Here is a 22,786-nt window from a genome sequence, read left to right on the forward strand (position 1 = left end):
CTTTATGGAGCACCAGATTTCTCATTCCTACAGTGAGCAGCTCCTCATCAGGGCCTGGAGGTCCATATTATAGATGATATTTTTCATACCCAACTCCTTTAATGCCTGCTGGAGCTCTGCATATGTTTCCCAGCTAGTGGGTAATTATGGTAAATCACTCTGATTAGGCCAAACTGCCCTGCTGGCTGCTGTCAGCCAATCCAGAAGCACCTGATTCCCTGAGGTGTCATGGGCACTTTGCAAGTGCTGCTGGAGGTAAAGGTGAGTCATCAGGGAAGCTAGTCTACCTATTTCAGAACCCAGCATAATGTTCTCCACTCCATATCCCGAAGATACAAAGGCCTTGTAGGCAGAGGTTCCTATAGCTTTTGCCAGAAGTGGATGCTCAAGTCCACCAGGTCATCCTGGGTATGGCATGGAGCATTTGGGGAGGGGGTTATTCCTCCCCCTGTGGAGCCCACGGTTATTGCATTTTTATTTTCTTAGTTAAAACTGGGTGGGCCTTTAATACAGGAGGGACTGATGCCTCAGGTGGTAGCCTTGGCAACAGTTCTGCCATCGGCTCCACCCCGTCATCCCCCTTCACATCTCCCCTACCATCTCCAGGGCTGAAGGCACCACTCCTTCCTTCCCCTCCCCCATGGCCTCCTGCAATGTGGATTCTCCTGCTGCCTCCTCCCTCGCTGCTAACATATCCAGTAGCATTGATGCCATGGTTCTTGTTTGCAGAGTTGAAGAATGAATTTCACAAACACCCAGGGAGAGGCTTTTATTGAGAGAAAAAGTGAGAGGACAGAACTCCTGGCTCAAGCCAGGAGGGGACAAGAGACCCCGTGATGGTGCATTGTCTAGGGATTTATAGTCAGTTGAGGATTTTCAGAAATGTGGATAAGGGCTAGGGGTGCAGACTTGTACCACCTGCCCTGCCCCCAAGGTGGGTTGGTTTGCTGTCTGTTTACTAGGGCTGTTTATACTTGAGATACAGTGAAGTCACAGGTTATGCTGAGATACCCTTGCAGAAGACTCAAACATTCCAGGCCAAGTTGCTCCTGGCCTTTTGAGCTTTAACTGATCTCACTGAAGATGTCTATATTCCTAGTCTGGTTTCTTTATCCTAGAGAATTAGTGTGACCTTGACTTTGCATAATGCTTAACAGAGTTTTGATAGAGACTTCTTTGCACATTGTTACATTGCTCTAACTGTAAATATCCTGCCTTTCTTTTTCCAGAGGCCCTCACCCTACTCTGACTATACCCACAGTCCCTGTCTCAGCATGACCCATCCTCTCAATAAGTGTCTCTCTTTCTTAAGAGAAACCCTTAGGTCATCACCCAGTTCTTCCTGGTGATGCCAAAGCGTGTCTCTCTCCTCAGTAACCCTTTCTGCTTTGTCAAGAAACAAACATCCCACAATCCCAGCTGTTACACTGCCACTCAGGGCCTCTAAGCAGTCTTCTATCTCCCAGAGTCCTAATTCCATAGCTTCCGGTGTCTCCCCACTTCCCCAATTCTGGGGAAGGGCCCACCCATCTAGGAGGTGCTTTACCCTAGACCAGTTTCCCTATAGGGGCTCCCCAAGTGGAAGCCCCACAGATAGGGGACTTCCAGGTAAAGCCACACCATCTACCACTGCAGCCACTGGGGCCTCCCTACCATCTCTAGGGGCAGCTTGCCCAAGCATTGCATCCATGAAGACACATTTTGGGTTCAGAGCTACTGCTACTTCCAGGTGTAACTCCAAGGGGAAAATATGTTTCCAGCCCAGGGCAAATTACCTTTGAAGCTAAAAATCAGTCAAACAGAGATAAAGTGGGAGAAACCTGTTTCTTGCTTACAAGCAGTTGTCCACTTCTGCTTGCCTCTGTCTCTTGCAACCTGGATGCAGAAAGGGACCCCACCCATCCTCTCTGGTTCAGATATGCCTTCACTCCCCCTTGTAATCACCTGTTGATATGGAGATGGGCTACTTCTTTCCACCCCTTGTAAACACCTATTGATATGGAGATACACTAAGGCCAGGTGAGAGATTCTGAAAATACTGCAATTTTACCTACAAAATGTATAACTATTTTCTTAGAATAAATTTCTAGAAATGCAATTGTAGGCCAGAAGGCATGAAAATTATTAACCCATTGCCAAACTGTCACGTATAAAGATCTTATTCATTCCTTTATTCAACAAAAAATCCTGAGCTTCTCTTGTATCTGTATGAGACATTCTAAGCACTGACTAAATTTTTGTTTCTTTTTCATTTACAATCTAGGGTACATTCACTTCCTTGTACACTTGATGACCCTCAGTATTCTTTCTCCTTTCTATTCATCTTAGAGAAATGATATTTTTAAGCCTCCCTTGATACTCCCATCTTTGTAAGGCTCAAACTCTAGATAGGAAGATAAGTAACAAGCATCTGTCCCTAATAGCTGAATTCACATATTTGTAAATATTAAAATCAATCTGTGCTCTTTACCATAAAATGGTATACAGAGGAATCATTGGTATTTATTATATATGCCAGTACATTTTAAAAGAATTTAACTGAATAACTTACTAACAAAGTTGGTTGCCAGCTAAGCACGAGGGACTATTCACAAAGTCAGGATCCAATTCTTGAGGAACTTAGCATTTCTGAAGGAGTGCAAATGTCATTTTCATGTAAAATTTCCAGGTATTTTTATTGTGTAAAGTGAGTTTTGCCTCCGTTTAAGTTTATAGTAAAACCTCTGCTAAATCAAAATAGTTAAAAATGAGTTACTCTGGTTAATTGAATCTTTTGGAAAACTTAAAGCTAATCAGAAAATCCTTTCTTAGTTCAACTCTTATTGTTAAACATCTTTTTTAAAAAGTATCAAGAGGCACAAAAATCTCAGTCGTAAGATAAATTGTTTCATGGGGATGGGCCTGCAGCATGGAGAATATAGTCAGTGTTTCTGGAGCATTTTTCTTTGTTGACTGATAGTAACTGTGATGTTGTGGTTCTTGTTTGCAGAGCTGAAGAATGAGCTTCACAGTTAAGGTAGGAGAGCAAGATACAGGCTTTTATTTAGAGATAAAGTGAAAGGACAGAGCTCCCGGCTCATGCCAGAAGGGGACAAGAGAGTCTTTAGTGGTGCGTTGTCTAGGGGGTTTTATGGGCAGTTGAGGATTTTTCGAGAACATGAAAAAAACTTAGGGGTGTGGACTTGTTAAATGGTCTTTGAATATTAAAAATTAATTTAACGTAGGGAATTTCCTGTCTTGATTTCTCTCTGGGACACCGGCGCCTTGGTCTGGGAGCACATCAAAAGGCTTCCTGCCCAGCCCCTAAGGTGAGCTGAGGTATTGTCTATTTGCTAAAGAATCCTGCCTCTTGAACTACCTGGGTGTTAAAATGTAATCTTATCTTTAAGATGGAATTCTTCTTGCCTTTTACCATGTCATCTACAGCTGGGTCTGCATGCTAAGTTAGTTGCTCAGTTTGCAAAATCACCTTGTCAGATCTGAAGGAGGAAAGACAGCACATAGGCCTGGGCCTTTTGCATGCTAAAGTGAATTTTATGCATGGTTACAAATGATTAGCATAATAAAACACGTGCTACTCTTCTTTATCTGGGGAACATAAACTGATGTCACTGAAGAATGATTCTAGAGCTCAATGTTTAACATAGAGTTTTAGTAGGGGGGTTTCCTTGCATGTAGTTACATTGCTCTGACTGCAAATATCCCGCTCTGCCCCCTCCGGAGGCCCTCACCCTGCTCTGACTACATCCGTGGTCCCTGTCTCAATTTGACTGTAAGTGCATATATATATATTTCTTCCCAGTCTACTGTTCTATTGGTCTATATGTCTGTTCTTATGCCAGTACCATACTGTTTTGATACTACTACTGTGTAATATGTTTTGAAACCAGGAATTGCGATTCCTCCAGCTTTGTTTTTTCTTGCTCAAGACTTGCTTTGGATATTTGGGGTCTTTTGTGTTTCCATGTGAAATTTAGGATTTTTATCCTGTTTATGTAAAGAATGCCATTGGAATTTTGATAGCAATTTCATTGAGTCTGTATATCACTTTGGATAGTATGGACATTTTAACAATGCTTCTAATCCATGAACACGCGATAGCTTTCCATTTGTGTGTCTTCAATTTCCTTCATCAGTGTTTTATAATTTTCAGTATACAAATCTTTCACCTCTTTGCTTACGTTTATTCTTAATATTTTATTTTTTACTGCTGTTATAAGTGGAATTGTTTTCTTAATTTTTTTCCAGATAGTTCATTGTTAGTGTGTAGATATGCCTGTTAGGGTTCGGGACTCCGGGGCTTCTCCAGAGAACAAACCACACAGGCACGGAGATGTAAATCCAAGTCAGCTAGCTGGGGCCGACAGCACCTCCCCTGACACGCAGGTCGAGTCCGAGCTGTCGACCCCCAAGCAACTTTAGGTATAGATTATATAGGATTTCCACAGCTATTACACCAACGCCCATACATTACTACAACCAATAAAGTTGAAACAGGGACCCGCCGCTTGCCTGACCTTTGCACGAGCATCCCTTAACGTCTTGTCACGAGTTTCGTCCCCACGAGTTTCATCCCTCTTAGGGTATGGAAACTGGGTGGCTCTCGCTCTAGGGTGTTTCTTGCATTCCCTTACAATGCCACTGATTTTTGTATGGTGATTTTGTATCCTGAAGCCATACTGAATTTGTTCATTAGTTCTAACAGTTTTTGTTAAGTCTTTAAGAGTTCTCTACATATATGATTGTATCATCTTCAAACATCATTTAACTTCTTCCTTTCTGATTTAGATGCCTCGTATTTCTTTTTCTTGCCTAATTGATCTGGCTAAAACTTCCAGTGCTATGTTGAATAGATGTTTTAAATGTGGACATCCTTGCCTTGTACTGGATTTAAAGAAACATTTTACAGTTTTACCCCATTGATTATGATGTAAGCTATGGGCTTTTCATATATGACATTTATTAAATTGAGGTTAAGTTCCTTCTATATGTATTTTGTTGAAATTTTTTCCTCATGAATAGATTTTGAATTTTGTCAAATCCTTTTTCTGTATCTATTGAGATGATAATGTGGTTTTTATCTTTCATTCTGTTAATGTGGTCCTTCATATTTATATGCATATGTTGAGCCACCCTTTCATCCCAGGGATGAAACCCACTTGTTCATATTATATAATCCTTTTAATGCACCATTGAATTTGGTTTGCTAGTATGTTGCTGAAGATTTTTTCATCTATGCTCATTAGGGATATTGGCTTGTGGTTTTCTTTTTCTGTGGTACTTTTGCTTGGCTCTGGTATAGACTGATACAATAATAAAATGAGTTTGAAAGTGTTTCCTCTTCTATTTTTTGGAAGAGTTTGAGAAGAACCGTCGGTAACTCTTCTTTGAATGTTTAATTTATCGCTGAAGCCATCTGGTCCTGGGCTCTTCTTTGTTGGGGTATTTTTGATTACTGGTTTGATTTCATAATTAGTTATTGGTCTGTTTGGGCTCTGTATTTCTTAATTTATTCTCTGTCAGTTATTTATTTCTAGGAATTTATCCACTTCTTCTAAGTTATCCATTTGTCGACACATATTTGTTCATGATAGTCCCTTATGATCTTTTGTGTTCCTAAGGTATCCATTGTAATGTCTCCTCTTTCGTTTATAATTTTATTTGACTATTTTTTATCAGTTTAAGAGTTTGTTGATTTAATCATTTCAATAAATACTTTTATCATAAACCTTTCAAATATGCTTGAATGCTTATACCAAAGAAGGAAACTACTTTAAAGCACTGTTTCTGAACCATTTTGACCCTATGAGGAGCTGATGAAAATTTTAGATACTCTTCCTAGAAAAGTGCATACACAAAATTTTTCTTACAATAGGCCGTAGGTAATTAGCCTATTCTTTAAATTGTTAATCTAATTTATACTGGTGTATAAATGAAGAATCAGTAGAGTTTGATTGGGATAGAGGAGAATATGAGAACAGGTAATAACTTACACAGTTTGGAATTGGACAGCACAAAGAATGGAAATGCTGGGGATATAATGGACAAACATATAAGTAAGTTATTTTGTATACTCTTAACACCCATGCATCTACAGTTATGCTAGAAAGGAACCCAGGGAACTTCCCCACCTGCTGTGTGCCTGCTTTTTATACTTGAAGTGCACCCTTACTATAAAATATACACCTCTGACCTTCCTAACTACACATAGTTACCAACATCGTGAATTTAGAAGCACTAATTCCTTAATCCCAGTATGAGTGCAAAGTGTCATCTAATGGTAAAACAAGATTTATGCTCTATTACTGGTAAAGTTTTGCCAAACTTGCACTGTCTCATGTTTCTTACTAGTAGATCAAATCCAAAGCCATTAATAATCTACTTCCCTTGCTGTTGATTTGTAAACTTGATTCTTCCAAGCTATGTCTTTATCAGACTTCCTTGAAAGTTGCTACACCCTGAACATAAAAGCATACACACACACACACGTACATACATATATACATATATACACACATATGCATGTATATATTTATTTACATAATATATATACATTCTGCTTTTTTGTTCAGGGTGAGGCTATATATATATATATATATATATATATATATATATATATATACTGTATATATATAATATGTATGTATAGTTAAAGGAAATAAGTCCATACCTCATCAAATGTTTCATAGTTCTTTTATGCTTTATTATTGTTTTTACTAAATATTGATTAGAATCAAAAGGCTGTTTAGTCAATCTATGAAAGTTATAAAATAAATTTTAATAAACAACCATGTACCTACCACCCAGTATAAAGGAAACACCAAATAAAATCTCCTGTGTTCTCATCATATTCCCTATCCATTCAGAGATAAACACTGCCATGAATTTTGATTTACCCTCTTTCTTTACTTTTTAGTTTTACCATATATATCTGCATTGCTAAACAGTATGATTTTTTGTTTTTACAAGTGTTTGCACTGAATATTGATAGAAATTTACTGGCATGTAATTTTATATGTCTTACTTTTTTGTTATATAGATACCTTTGTATGCGCAATGTCCCTGAAGTCAATCCAAGTTTTTCCACATAGCTGTAGTTGATATTTTTCACTAATTTATAATATTTCATTGTGTGGGTATAATCTTAACTTAATCACTCATTCTACTGTTGACAGACATCTAGCTTGTTTCTTGATTTTTACATTTAAAGTGTTGCTATGAACGTTATTGTGCATGTCTCTAAGTATACAGTTGCAGTAGTTTCTCTAAATATACCTAGGGGTAGAACCAGTAGGTCATGCAGTATGTGGCATCTTCAAGTTTACTATTATATGCCAAATTATTTTTCAAAGTGTATGTGTCACTTTATATTCCTACAAGCAGTGTATAAATGTTTAGGTTATTGTATATTCTTGTCAACACTTGATATCATCAGACTTTAATTTGAAAAACTGGTGGATTTAATGCTATTTCATTGTGTTTTTCATTCGCATTTCCATGTTGCTAATAAAGTGCAACATCATTTTAATGAAGTTAAGCACAACCAGTGACTGTGAAGAGGTGTAACATTCTGCATTTAATTTCTATATTTTCTAATTACTATGTTGAGCATCTGCACGTGTTTATTTGTTATTCATGTGTCTTCTTTGATGATGAGTCTGTTAGTATGTGTGGCCCATTTTTTTTATCCATTTGCATTTTTTTGTTATCATTAATCTACAATTACATGAAGAACATTATCTTTACTAGGCTCCCCCCTTCACCAAGTCTCCACCACACACCCCATTACAGTCACTGTCCATCAGTGCAGTGAGATTCTGTAGAATCACTACTTGTCTTCTCTGTGTTGCACAGCCATCCCCATGCCCCATCCCACATTATACATGCTAATTGTAATGCCCCCTTTCTTTTTCCCTGCCCTTATCCCTCCCTTCCCACACATCCTCCTGACTCCCTTTCCCTTTGGTAACTGTTAGTCCATTCCTGGGTTCTGTGAGTCTGCTGCTGTTTTGTTCCTTCAGTTTTTTCTTTGTTCTTACACTCCACAGATGAGTGAAATCATTTGGTACTTGTCTTTCTCTGCCTGGCTTATTTCACTGAGTATAATAATACCCTCTAGCTCCATCCATGTTGTTGCAAATGGTAGGATTTGTATTCTTCTTATGGCTGAGTAATATTCCATTGTGTATATGTACCACCTCTTCATTATCCATTCATCTACTGATGGACATTTCGGTTGCTTCCATATCTTGGCTATTGTAAATAGTGCAGCGATAAACATAGGGGTGCATCTGTCTTTTTCAAACTGGAGTGCTGCATTCTTAGGGTAAATTCCTAGAAGTGGAATTCCTGGGTCAAATGGTATTTCTATTTTGAGCATTCTGAGGAACCTCCATACTGCTTTCCACAATGGTTGAACTAATTTACATTCCCACCAGCAGTGTAGGAGGGTTCCCCTTTCTCCACAACCTCACCAACATGTGTTGTTGTTTGTCTTTTGGATGGTGGCGATCCTTACTGGTGTGAGGTGATATCTCATTGTGGTTTTAATTTGCATTTCTCTGATGACTAGCTATGTGGAGCATCTTTTCATGTGTCTCTTGGCCATCTGAATTTCTTCTTTGGAGAACTCTCTGTTCAGCTCTTCTGCCCATTTTTTAATTGGATTATTTGCTTTTTGTTTGTTGAGGTGCATGAGCTCTTTATATATTTTGGATGTCAACCCTTTATCGTATCTCTCTTTTATGAATATATTCTCCCATACTGTAGGGTACCATTTGGTTCTATTGATGATGTCCATTGATGTGCAGAAGCTTTTCAGCTTGATATAGTCTCACTTGTTCATTTTTGCTTTTGTTTCCCTTGCCCAGGGAGATATTTTCATGAAGAAGTCACTCATGTTTATGTCCAAGAGATTTTTGCCTATGTTTTTCTCTAAGAGATTTATGGTTTCATGACTTACATTCAGTTCTTCGATCCACTTCGAATTTACTTTTGTGTATGGGGTTAGACAGTGATCCAGTTTCATTCTCTTACATGTAGCTGTCCAGTTTTGCCAGCACCAACTGTTGAAGAGACTGTCATTTCCCCATTGTATGTCCATGGCTCCTTTATCGTATATTAATTGACCATATATGGTTGGGTTTCTATCTGGGCTCTCTATTCTGTTCCATTGGTCAGTGGCTCTGTTCTTGTGCCAGTACCAAATTGTCTTGATTACTGTGGCTTTGTAGTAGAGCTTGAAGTTGGGGAGCAAGATCCCCCCAACTTTATTCTTCCTTCTCAGGATTGCTTTAGCTATTTGGGGTCTTTGGTGTTTGCATAGTTTGTTTCTTGTTTTATTGTTTTTCTTTTTTCTTTTTTTATTAAGGTATTATTGATATACACACTTATGAAGGTTTCACATGAAAAAAAAATGTGGTTACTACATTTACCCATACTATCAAGTCCCCACCCATACTGCATTGCTGTCACTGTCCATCAGTGTAGTAAGATGCCACAGATTCAATATTTGCCTTCTCTGTGCTACACTGTCTTCTCTGTGACCCCTCACACCATGTGTACTAAACATAATATCCCTCAATCCGCTTCTTCTCACCTTAGCCCCTGCCCTCCCACACCCCACCCCATTGGTAACTGCTAGTCCCTTCTTGGAGTCTGTGAGTCTGCTGCTGTTTTGTTCCTTCAGTTTTCCTTCACTGTTATACTCCACAAATGTGGGAATCATTTGGCACTTGTCTTTGTCTGCCTGGCTTATTTCACTGAGCATAATATCCTCGAGCTCCATCCATGTTTTTGCAAATGGTAGGATTTCTTTCTTTCTTGTGGCTGAATAGTATTCCATTGTGTATATGTACCACTTCCTCTTTATCCATTCATCTACTGATGGACACTTAGGTTGCTTCCATATCTTGGCTATTGTCAATAGTGCTGCAATAAACATAGGGGTGCATATGTCTTTTTGAATCTGAGAATTTGTATTATTGGGTAAATTCCAAGGAGGGGGATTCCTGGGTCAAATGCTGTTTCTATTTTAAGTTTTTTGAGGAAGCTCCATATTGTTTACCACAAAGGTTGAACTAGCTTACATTCCCACCAGCAGTGTAGGAGGGTTCCCCTTTCTCCACATCCTCACCAGCATTTGTTGTTTTTAGTCTTTTCAATGCTCGCCATCCTTACTGGTGTGAGGTGATATCTCATTGTGGTTTTAATTTGCATTTCCCTGATGATTAGTGATGTGGAGCATCTTTTCATATGCCTGTTGACCATCTGAATTTCTTCTATGGAGAATTGTCTCTTCATATCCTCCACCCATTTTTTAATTGGGATATTTGGTTTTTGGGTGTTGAGGCATGTGAGTTCTTTATATATTTTTGTTGTTAACCTCTTGTCGGAAATGTCATTTACAAATATATTCTCCCATACTATAGGATGATGTCTTTTTGTTCTGTTGATGATATCCTTTGCCGAACAGAAGCTTTTTAGTTTGATGTACTCCCATGTGTTCATTTTTGCTTTTGTTTCCTTTGCTAGAGGAGATGCATTCAGGAAGAAGTTCCTAAGTTTATATTCAGGAGGTTTTTGCCTATGCTGTCTTCTAAGAGTTTTATGGTTTCATGACTTACATTAAGATCTTTGATCCATTTCAAGTTAACTTTCGTGTATGGGATTAAACAATAGTCCAGTTTCATTCTCTTGCACGTAGCTGTCCAGTTTTGCCAACAACATTTGTTCAAGAGGCTGTCATTTCCCCATTGTATGTCCATAGCTCCTTTATCGTATATTAATTGACCATATGTGGTTGGGTTTCTATCTGGGCTCTCTATTCTGTTCCATTGGTCAGTGGCTCTGTTCTTGTGCCAATACCAAATTGTTTTGCTTACTGTGACTTTGTAGTAGAACTTGAAGTTGGGGAGCATAATCCCCCCAGCTTTATTCTTCCTTCTCAGGATTTCTTTGGCTATTCAGGGTCTTTTGTGGTTCCATATGAATTTTAAAATGATTTCATCTAGTTTATTGAAGAATCCTCTTGGTATTTTGATAGGAATTGCATTGAATTTGTAGATTCCTTTAGGCAGGATGGCCATTTTAACAATGTTAATTTTTCCTATCCATGAGCACGGGATGCATTTTCCTTTTTTGGTTTCTTCTTTAATTTATCTTATGAGTATCTTCTAGTTTTCAAAGTATAGGTCTTTCACTTCCTTGGTTATGTTTATTCCTAGGTATTTATTCTTTTTGATGCAATTATAAGTGGAATTGTTTTTCTGATTTCTCTTTCTAGTTCATCATTAGTATATAGGAATACAACAGATTTCTGGGTATTAATTTCATATCCTGCATCTTTGCTGAATTCAGATATTAGCTCTGGTAGTTTTGGAGTGGATTCTTTAGGGATTTTTATTTACAATATCATGTCATCTGCAAACAGTGACAGTTTGACTTCTTCCTTACCAATCTGGATGCCTTTTATTTCTTTCTGTTGTCTGATTGCTGTGGCTAGGACCTCCAGTACTATGTTAAATAACAGTGGGAAGAGTGGGCATCCCTGTCTTGTTCCCAATCTCAGAGGAAAAGCTTTCAGCTTCTTGCTGTTCAGTAAGATGTTGGCTGTGGGTTTGTCATATATGGCCTTTATTATGTTGAGGTACTTGCCCTCTATACCCATTTTGTTGAGAGTTTTTATTATGAATTGATGTTGAATTTTGTCGAATGCTTTTTCAGCATCTATGGAGATGATCATGTGGTTTTGGTCCTTTTTGTTGATGTGGTGGATGATGTTGATGGATTTTCCAATATTGTACCAACCTTGCATCCCTGGTATAAATCCTACTTCATCATGGTGTATGATCTTTTTTATATATTTTTCAATTTGGTTTGCTAGTATTTTGTTGAGAATTTTTGCATCTATGTTCATTAGGGATATTGGTCTGTAATTTTCTTTATTTGTGTTGTCTTTGCCTGGTTTTGGTTTTAGAGTGATGCTGGCCTCGCAGAATGAGTTTGGGAGTATTCCGTCTTCTACTTTTTGGAAAACTTTAAGGAGAATGGGTTTTAGGTCTTCACTAAATGATAAAGTTTAGTGATGAAGCCATCCATTCCAGCCATTTTGTTCTTAGGTAGTTTTTTGATTACCAATTCAATTTCGTTGCTGGTAATTGGTCTGTTCAGATGTTCTGTTTCTTTCTGTGTCAGCCTTGGAAGGTTGTATTTTTCTAGAAAGTTGTCCTTTTCTTCTAGGTTACCCAATTTATTAGCATATAATTTTTCATATTATTCTCTAATAATTCTTTGTATTTCTGAGGTGTCTGTTATGATTTTTCCTTTCTCATTTCTGATTCTGTTTATGTGTGTAGACTCTCTATTTTTCTTGATAAGTCTTGCTAGGGTTTTATCTATTTTGTTTATTTTCTCAAAGAACCAGCTCTTGCTTTCATTGATTCTTTGTATTGTATTATTCTTCTCGATTTTATTTATTTATGCTCTAATCTTTATTACGTCCCTCCTTCTACTGACTTTGGGCCTCATTTGTTCTTCTTTTTATAGTTTCATTAATTGTGAGTTTAGACTGTTCATATGGGATTGTTCTTCTTTCCTGAGGTAGACCTGTATAGCAATATACTTTCCTCTTAGCACAGCCTTTGCTGCATTCCACAGATTTTGTGGTGTTGAATTATGGTTGTCATTTGTGTCCATATATTGCTTGATCTCTGTTTTTATTTGGTCATTTTTCCATTGATTATTTAGGAGCATGTTGTGAAGCCTCCATGTGTTTGTGGGATTTTTCATTTTCTTCCTGTAACTTATTTCTTCTGTCACACCTTTGTGGTCTGAGAATCTGGTTGGTACAATTTCATTCTTTTTGAATTTACGAAGACTTTTTTTGTGGCCTAGTATATGACCTATTCTTGAACGTGTTCCATGTCTACTTGAGAAGAATGTGTATTCTGCTGTTTTTGTGTATAGAGTTCTGTAGATGTCTGTTAGGTCCCTCTGTTCTAATGTGTTGTTCAGTGCCTCTGTCTTTTTACTCATTTTCTGCCTGGTTGATCTGTCCTTTGGAGTGAGTGGAGTGTTGAAGTCTCCTACAATGAATGCATTGCCTTCTATTTCCCCTTTTAATTCTGTTAGTATTTGTTTCACATATGTAGGTGCTCCTCTGTTGGGTGCATAGGTATTTATAATGGTTATATCTTCTTGTTGGATTGACCCCTTTATCATTGTGCAATGTCTGTTTTTGTCTCTTGTGACTTTCTTTGTTTTGAAGTCTATTTTGTCTGATACAAGTGCTTGAAACTCCTGCTTTTTTCTCCCTATTAGTTGCATGAAATATCTTTTTCTATTCCTTCACTTTTACTCTGTGTATGTCTTTTGGTTTAAAATGAGTCTCTTGTGGGCAGCATAAAGATAGGTCTTGTTTTTTTATCCATTCACTTTCTCTGTGTCTTTTGATTGTGCATTCACACCATTTTTATGTAGGGTAATTTATAGGTATGTACATATTGCCATTACAGGCTTTAGATTCATGGTTACCAAAGGTTCAAGGGTAACATCCTTACTATCTAAGAGTCTAACTGAACTCACTTAGTGTGCTATTACAAACACAATCTAAAGGTTCTTTGTTTTCCCTCCTTTTCTTCCTCTTCCATTCTTTATATATTAGGTATCATATTCTGTATTCTTTGTCTATATCTTTTTATTACTACTGGTGATAGCTATTTAACCTTAGGAACACTTCCATCTATAGCAGTCCCTCCCAAATACACTGTAGAGATGGTTTGTGGGAGGTAAATTCTCTCAGCTTTCGCTTATCTGGAAATTGTTTAATCCCTCCTTTAAATTTAAATGGTAATCTTGCTGGGTAAAATATTCTTGGTTCAGGTGCCTTCTGCTTCATTGCATTAAATATATCATGCCACTCCCTGTGACCTGTTAGGTTTCTGCTGAACAGTCTGATGATAGCCTGATGGGCTTTCCTTTGTATGTGATCATATTTCTCTGTCTCGCTGATTTTAATAGTCTGTACTTATCTTTGATTTGCCATTTTAATTATTATATGTCTTGATGTTGTCTTCCTTGGGTCCCTTGTGTTGGGAGATCTGTGCACCTCCATGGCCTAAGAGACTATCTTGTTTCCCAGATTGGGGAAGTTTTCAGCAATTGCCTTCTACACATTCTATCCCTTTTTCTCCCTCTTCTTCTTCTTGTATCTGTATAATATGAGTATTTTTCTGTTTTGGATTGGTCACACAGTTCTCTCAATATTCTTTCATTCTTAGACATCCTTTGTTCTCTCTTTGCCTCAGCTTCTTTGTATTCCTCTTCTCTAATTTCTATTTCATTTATTGTCTCCTCCACCTTATCTATCGCACTTTTACCTTCCATTGTATGTTTCATTTTTGATACTGTGTTCCATAATTATTGGATCTCCTACTGGAATTCATTCCTGAGTTCTTGAATACTTTTCTTTGCTTCCATGAGCCTGTTTATGGTTTTTATTTTGAAATCTCTTTCAGGAAGATTCATGAGTTTGATTTCTTTTGACTCTTTCTCTTGTGTATTTATGATTTTGCTTCGATCCAGGTTCCTTTGGTGTTTCATATTTGCACATTGTGCCCTCTATTGTCCAGAAGCTCTACCCTCTGGAGCTGCTCAGCCCCTAGAGCAATGTTGGGGGTCACAGGAGAGCAGTTTTGTTCCCTGAGGGGAGGAAAGAGCTGTTTCCTGCTTCTCAGGTGCTATGTCTGTTTCCACTGCCAGAACCAGTGGTCCGAGCACACAGGTATAAGCCTCTATGCTTTGCGTTTGTAGCTGCTATAGGTGGGGTTTCCCTGTGGCTGGCCTGATGACGACAAGACAGGGTTTGCTGTTTTGTGAGTCATGTGCAGGATTTCTGGGAGGAAGGCACAGCAGGCTACTTATCACAGAGGGGGGCCTTGGCGCTGCATAGCCATCTGAGGGATGGAGTCCCTTAAGATCATGAAAGGTCCCACCCTGCTGTGCAAAGTGCACCTGGACAATTTTGTCTACCTGTCCTTTCTCCTGAGCAATAAGCTCTGTGCTATCTTTGCCCCTTAAGCAGTCCTCTCACTGTTAGGAAGTCTCTCAGACTGCCCACCTTTCTTTTGTCCCAGGGCAGCCTGATATGGATCCCTGTTTTCCACAAGCGGCTGGAATCTCAGTCTCTCCAGGTACTCTGCCTGTCTTAGCTTTCCAACCCCCTTAATCTCCAGAGCACCATGTAATGTAGGTTTGTGCTCCCAGAGCAGATCTCCAGAGCTAGGTGTTCAGCATTCCCTGGCCTCCACTCCCTGCTCCATTTCTCTTCCTCCTGCCGGTGAGCTGGGGTGGGGGAAGGGCTTGGGTCCCGCTGGGTCATGGCTTTGGTACATTACCCTGTTCCGTGAGGTCTCTTCTTTTCTCCAGGTGTATGCAGTCTAGCACAGCCTTTTTTCCTGTTGCTCCTTCAGGATTAGTTGTTTTAATTATATTTTCGTATTATATGTGGTTTTAGGAGGGGGCGTCTGTCTCACCTCTCATGCCACCATCTTTAATCCTGTCTCTCGGTAGTTTGTTTCTTTATTATTGAGTTTTGAGAATTCTTATATGTTCTGGATTTTGAGCCCTTTATTAGGTATATATCTGGAAATATTTTCTCCCAAACTGGCTTATCTTTCTATGGTGTCAGTTGTAACATATCCTCTTTCATTTCTAATTTTACTTATTTGAGCCCTGTCTTTTTTCTTGGTGAGTCTGGCTAAAGGTTTGTCAGTTTTGTTAATTTTTTCAAAGAATCAGCTGTTAGTTTCATTGATGTTTTCTATTGTCCTTTTAGTCTGTAGTCCATTTATTTCCACTCTGATCTTTATTATTTCCTTCCTTCTAGGAACACTGGACTTCATGTTTGTTCTTTTTCTAATTCCTTTAGGTGTATAGTTGTATTGCTTATTTGAGATTTCTCTTGTTTCTTGAGGTAGGCCTGTTATGAACTTCCCTCTCTGAACCAGTTTTGCTGCTTCCCTTAGATTTTGGTATGTCATATTTCCATTTTCATTTGTTCATTTTTTAAATTTCTCCTTTGATTTCTTCTAAAACCCAGTATTCATTAACATGTTTTTTCTCTGTATTTTTAGTTTTTCCAATTTCCTTCTTGTAATTGGAAGTGATGATATGATATCAGTTTTGAAATTAATGAGACTTTTTTTGTGGCCTAACATGTGATCTACCCTGGAGAATGTTCTATATGCACTTGAGAAGAATGTGTATTCTGCTACTTTTGAATGGAATATTCTGTATATATCAAATAATACCGTCTGGTCTAAGTTTTTATTTAAGGCCACTGTTTCCTTATTGATTTTCTGTCTAGATGATCTATCTATTGATGTAAGTGTGTTGTTAAAGTCCCCTGCCATTATTGTATTGCTGTCAATTTCTTTCTTTTAGATGTGTTAATCCTTGTTTTATTTATTTTGTGTTCCTGTATTGGGTCCATATATGAGTGTTATATCTTGTTTTTGAAGTCACATTTTTCATTTTACATTTAAAAAATTTTTATATGTCCCTTAACAAATTATTGTAGTTTTAATTGATTTTACTACTTTTGTCTTTTCACCTTCCTAGTAGCTTTATAAGTGATTCAGTACCTTTACTATATATTTACATGTCTAGTGAGAGTTTTACTTTAATCTGTTTTCTTGTAATTAATTTGTGCCATTTCTTTTCAGCGTAAAGAAGTCCCTTTAATGTTTCTTGGAAGGACTGTTTAGTAGTGATGAACTCCTTATCTTTTGTTTGTCTGGGAAACTCTTTATCTCTCTTTCAATTCTGAATGATAATTTTGCCAGTATTCTTGGTTGGAAGTTTTTCCTTTAAAGCACTGTATGTTTTGCCACTCCCTCTGGCCTGCAGAGTTTCTTCTGAGAAATCTCTGATACCTTGTGGGATTTCTCTTGTATGTAACAATTTGTTTTTCTCTTTATGCTTTTAAGATTCTGTCTTTCTTTTTAACTTTGGACATTTTAATTACAATGTGCCTTTGTTTGGATCTTTGGGTTCATCTAACTTGAAACTCTGGGCTTTGTGGACCTGAATGTCTTTTTCCTTTCTTAAATTATGAATGTTTTCAGCCATTATTTCTTCAAATAAGTTTTCTGCCCCTTTCTCTTCTCCATCTGGGATCCTTATCATTTTGTTGTCCTATAAGTTTCTTATGTTATCTTCATTTTTTAAATTCTTTGTTCTTTTTGCAACTCTGAATGAGTTCCACTGCTTTGTATTGCAGCTCACTGATCTGTTTTTCTGCTTCAATCCTTCTAATGTATTTTTCAGTTCAGTTACTGTATTCTTCAGTTTTGTGACTTCTGTGTGGTACTTTCACATATTTTCTATCCCTTTGTTGAAGTTCTCACTGTGTTCATCCAATTTTCTCCCTCATTTGGTAAGTATCTTTATGAATATCACTTTGAGTTCTTTATCAAGTAGATTACTTATCTCCATATCATTAAGGTCTTTTTCTGAGGTTTTGTCTTGTTCTTTCATTTGGAACATATTTCATTGTCACCTCATTTTGCTTGACTATGTGTTTGTTTCTATCTATTACCTCTCTAAGTATTGCATGAATGGCTTCATGTAGATGATGAGCTTTCTCATTCAATCTGGCCCTAGCTCTTGTTCATCTCTCAATCCTCTGTGATTGCCTAGACCACCTAATTTATTCATGACATGTCCCTGTTGTTGAGAGTGTGCCAAGATATGTCAGTGTTCCAAGTGGGGGAATCTCATTTAGCTAGCACCTAGTTTCAGGCTGATTGGGATGCAGACCCTGAGGAAATAGTATTTAAAGTATGCAATGGCATGCAGTCCTGTGGAGTCGCAGTCATGATCCCTGTTGGCCTCCAGACCAGGATATCTGGAGGTGTCCTCTGGGCAGCAGTTGCTAAAATTAGGGTTCCAGGTGAGTATAAAGCTCTTTTCTGGGATGCCTCATTGAGCTGTAGTGAGGTCATGGAGGAGTGCAAGTTAGGTGTCTCCCTGCTTATGTTCCTTGGGGGAGTGCCTTCTTAGCCTCTAGGTGTGTGTGAAACCTGAAACCTGTCCCTCAGCCTGAATCTCCTGGCCAGTAAATAGCCTTTCTCACAGGAAGACTGGTTGCGTTCCAGTCCAGTGTCTGTGCAGTGTTGTCTGAAGAACTCTCTTTGGTTTTTACATTCCCATGGTGCTCAGGAATGCCAGCTCCCTTGGCCATCAGGGCAGGCCATCAAGGGGAAACCTGTATGGATTGTGTGTGCCCACTGGCCTTAGCTAGGCAGCTGGAGAGTGTAGTAGGCAGGACATGATCACTGGCTTCAGAAAGGCAGCTGGAAAATGTCTTGACAGCTCTGTCCCTGGGCTTTAGGATGCAGTGGGAGAAGGCCTTTTCTGTGCATGTGTGCTGGCTTTCAGCTGAAGCAGGCAAATGCTGTGGCTGCTCATGCTTGCCAGCTCCAGCCAGGGAGCTGCAGAGTAGTGCAACCACCATGTTCTCTTGCTTCAGTGAGGCAGTGGGATGGTGCCACAAGTGCTCACTCCTTCCTGTTTCTTCTCAAGTTGGCAGGAGGGTGCCACATCTTAGCATGAGCACCTGTGCAAACAGGATAGGTGGAGAATACAAAATTGGCATATGCCAGCACCTCTCTTTGGGGAAAGTTTCAACTAAGCCCTGCTTCTCCAGGAGATGCTTTTAGATTAGCAAATGAATCTCCTCACATATATACTCCAGGCATTTTTCAAACTGCTGTTTTTTTCTATCTATTACCTCTCTAAGTATTACATGAGTGGCTTCATGTAGGTGATAAGCTTTCTCATTCAATCTGGCCCTAGCTCTTGTTGGTCTCTCAATCTTCTGTGATTGTCTAGACCACCTAATTTATTCGTGACATGTCCCTGTTGTTGAGAGTGTGCCAAGATATGTCAGTGTTCCAAGTGGGGGAATCTCACTTAGCTAGCACCTAGTTTCAGGCTGATTGGAAAGCAGACCCTCAGGGAGTAGCATTTAAAGTATGCAAGGGTATACAGTCCTGTGGGGTTGCAGTCATGATCTGCTGTTTTTTTGGGGGGGTCTCAGGGCATATGAGACCACATGCCAAGCCTTTAAAAGAGGAATCTCAGTTTCCTATAGTACTTTGGGTTCCTTGGATATCAGCCCCATTGGTTTTCTAAGCCAGATGTTTTGGAGGTTCATGTCTCTGGTGCAGATCCCAGAGTTTGGGGTGCCTGATGTGGGCCACCCACCTCTTACTCCTCCAGGAGATGCTCCAGACTTATGAAATACCTCCAACTTCTGTGTTGCTATGCCTGGGTGAGGTTTTCGGTGAGACCTTCTCTCTACCCTCCCATCTGTTTCGATGTAGTCTTTTGTCCTTTGTTGTGGAGAAGCAGTTAATCTAGCTTTCATGTCTTTTTCAGAGGGAAATGTTCTATATGTAGCTGTAGATTTGGGGTGTCCATTGGAAGAAGTGATTTCAGGATCTTCCTACAACAACATGTGGAAGTCCTTTTTTTTCTTTTTAATCTGCTTTTCTTTGATTTACTACTGAGAGAATAAGTTAAACTCCTGTGATGATGAATTTATCTATTTCTTTCATAAGTTTTTATGATATGTTAATAGATTCACACAAGCTTAAGATTGTAATATCTATCTACTTAAACTTTTTATCTTGATGTAGTCACTTCATATCTACTAATGGTTTTACCGTAAAGTCTATTTTGTCTAATATTAATATAGCTTGTAATAGCTTTCTTTTGGTTGCTTATTTGCCCAATAAGCATTTTTTAATTTTTTTCAACTTCTCAATAGTTGTTTAGGAGTGTCTTACAACCAGCATATGACTATTTTGTAAATGCATTCTGATCCTCTTTAGCTTTTAACTAGATCACTTTACCATTTGCATTTATCATGTTTACAATTATTTCTACCATTTTTTGTGTTTTTTGTTTTTCTTAACTCTTCTGTTGTTCTTTTATATCCTTTTAGCTTCTCCTTTGGATTATTTTTTGCCTCTTTTTTTTTCTTCACAAAAAAGCTTGATAATTGTGTCTTCTGTTTATTTTCTTTTACTGATGGCTCTAGAAATTTCAACCTGCATTTGTTTCAGGTCTAATCAATATATTTACCCTTCACCAAAACAATACTGATAACTTAGAATACTTCAATTTCTGTCATTCTCTTCTAATTTACACTATATTGATTCTCAGGGATTGGTACTACTATAAAAACACATGCATAAACATTATTTTATATAGTCATTGATTTATATTTACCCACATATTTACCACTTTCTTTGCTAATCATTCCTTCCTGCATGTCAGATATGCTCAGTAGGAATTCTTTTCTTCTGCCTGAAGTACATGATTTAAAACTTCCTAATGAGGGTCATTTGGTTGCAAACTATCTTGGTTATTCTGTCTGAATGTGTCCTTACTTCCCCCCTCATTTTTGAAACAAAGATATTTTATTAAGTATACATTCTCAGTTGAGTCACTTTCTTTTAACACATGAAGATATTTATTATCTTGTGCCTTCCAATAGTCAAAGTTTTATCTAATTTTTTTTCCTTTGAAGGTAAACTTTCTTTTCTCTCTGGCTTTTTTCTTAAGATCCCCTTTGATGTTATGGAGTTTCAGTATGATTTGTCTAATTCTGGATTATCTTTTGTTTATCCTGCTTGGTATATGTTGGATTTCTGAATCTGTCAAGTGTTCAGTTCATCAGTCCTGGAAAAATCTTGGCCTTTCTACTCAAATATTACCTCTGCCCCATCTTTTCATTCTAGCTTACCTATAGTTTTCATATTTCTTTGCATAATTTCTTCAGATCTACTCATTCACTAAATCAGCAACTGTATCCAATCTGTTGAACTCATCAATTCAGTTCTTTATTTTTTAATTTCCAGGTCTAGAAGTTCTCTCTCTTTACTTTCATTAGCTTTGGTAATTTTTATAGTCTCATGATGTTAATTCATATTTTCCTCTTTAATTTCTTTAAAAATAAAAATAAATTCTATATTATATATTCTAATATACATTCTTTATGGATCTGAATTTGTTCTTTGTGGTTTTTGCCAGCTCTTGTCCAGATGCTTCCTTGTGTTTTCTAATTTTAAAGAATTATTGTGTCGTATTTCTTGAAACTTTATCTGCTGTAATTCTTTGAAGTCTGGGTAACTTTCTCCAGAGAGAAGATATTTATTTGCTTTTGCCAAGCATTTGTGGGGGCTACCAGCCTGGGAATACTTATTATTGTATAATATTATTGTATAAATATGTTACTTATTTGAGATTTCTCAGGTTATCCAGATAGTTTTGTGCTGCAGACTAAAGGAGTTCTCACTTATGTTTGCTGATTCTTAGGAAATATTTCTTTCCTCTCTACTCAGTGCCCAGTCTTTGAGACAGTCAATCTTCCTAAGTCCCTTGGAGTGAACTATTTCTAGATCACCCTTAAGTTGAGAAGGTAACAATTTGAGATGCTAGCTTTATAAGGTCTCCAATAAGATTGCCCACTTAAAGCCTGTTGTTGGTTTTGTGTACTGATTCCATGCCCCATGAGCCATCTGTTTTATATCAAGTGACATCAAGGTAAAAGAGGATTTTATTTGTAATCTCTGAGAATTTCTGTCTTTATTTAATTTCTGACTTCTGAATATTTTTTATAAACTACTTACCAGATTTCATTCCTGCATTTAAGGTGTTTTTAAAAAATATTTTATCAGTATTTTTAGTGGTTTTTAGCAGGAAGGTTGATGACGAGTCTTATTCTTCCATACTGCTGGAAAAGGAAATCCAGCTATTTTACATTTTTGACATGAACTTTTTTTTGCCTCTAGCTCCCCATATATAGTACACCACCTCTTCAGTCTAAGTATGTGGAAGATCAGCCTGGTCATTTACAAATGGGCTTTGCATCCATCCGCACTACAACTGGTCATTATATTGGCTGGTGCAAGGTAAGTCAGTTCTAATAGCAGTTAAATAATAGAAGTTTCTGATTTGTATTGCATAACAGTTGTCCCAGTTACTCACTGATGTGTAACAAACTACGCCAAAACTTAGTTGCAACCATTCTATATACCTCATGACTTTATGAGTCAAGATTTTGATCAGAATTTGGACAGGCGATTCCTCTGTTGCATTGTCATGTTGACAGAGGTCACTTAGTGATACTCATCAGGCAAGTGGGCTGAACTAGAGGATCTAAGACAGCTTCATTCTATCTCTGATACCTTGTCACAGATGGCTAACAGATGGCTCAGCTGGGAATGTTGACTGAAGGACCTACATGTAGCTTCTCAGGCTTAGTGGTCTCAAGGTAATCAGATAACTTACATGTGCAGTTCAGGACTTCTAGAGAAACTGTTCCAAGAGGCCATAGGCAGAATTTGCCAAGCTTCTTCCCTATCTCAGATGACCTTGAATGTTACTTTTGCAGCATTCTGTTAAAGCAAGTCACTAACGCCTATCTAGTTTTAAGAGGGGAATTAGATGCCACCTCTCCATACAAGTAGCACAGAGAATTTGTGGCCATATTTAATCTACCACTCCTGCATAGATTAAAATAGTTCAGCAAGCATTTATGTCACCTAGCATGTACTTGTTTGATCTTTTACATGAAGTTGTGAAGTTACTTTTGAATTTTTCCTTATTTGCCTAAGCAAAATGTTCACTTACTGAGTTTAGATCAATAAGACCATTCTGACTTCAGTCAGCTATTGGGAAGAATAGAGTTCACCTTATTTTAATACTTAGCTTT

At 37.9% G+C, this 22,786-nt stretch overlaps 1 protein-coding gene across 3 annotated transcripts in view; it reads left to right on the forward strand.

Moving 5' to 3' along the window:
- Positions 1-22,786, forward strand: part of APOOL (apolipoprotein O like) — a 106,483-nt gene that overhangs the window by 47,463 nt on the left and 36,234 nt on the right. For all 3 annotated transcript variants that reach the window (XM_036905350.2, XM_036905352.2, XM_057496112.1), the window contains one exon: positions 21,864-21,983. In XM_036905350.2, coding sequence (XP_036761245.2) covers positions 21,864-21,983 — 120 coding nt within the window. The remainder of the gene's footprint in view (positions 1-21,863; positions 21,984-22,786) is intronic.

Source organism: Manis pentadactyla, chromosome X, assembly GCF_030020395.1.
Source record: "Manis pentadactyla isolate mManPen7 chromosome X, mManPen7.hap1, whole genome shotgun sequence".
Taxonomy (NCBI): domain Eukaryota; kingdom Metazoa; phylum Chordata; class Mammalia; order Pholidota; family Manidae; genus Manis; species Manis pentadactyla.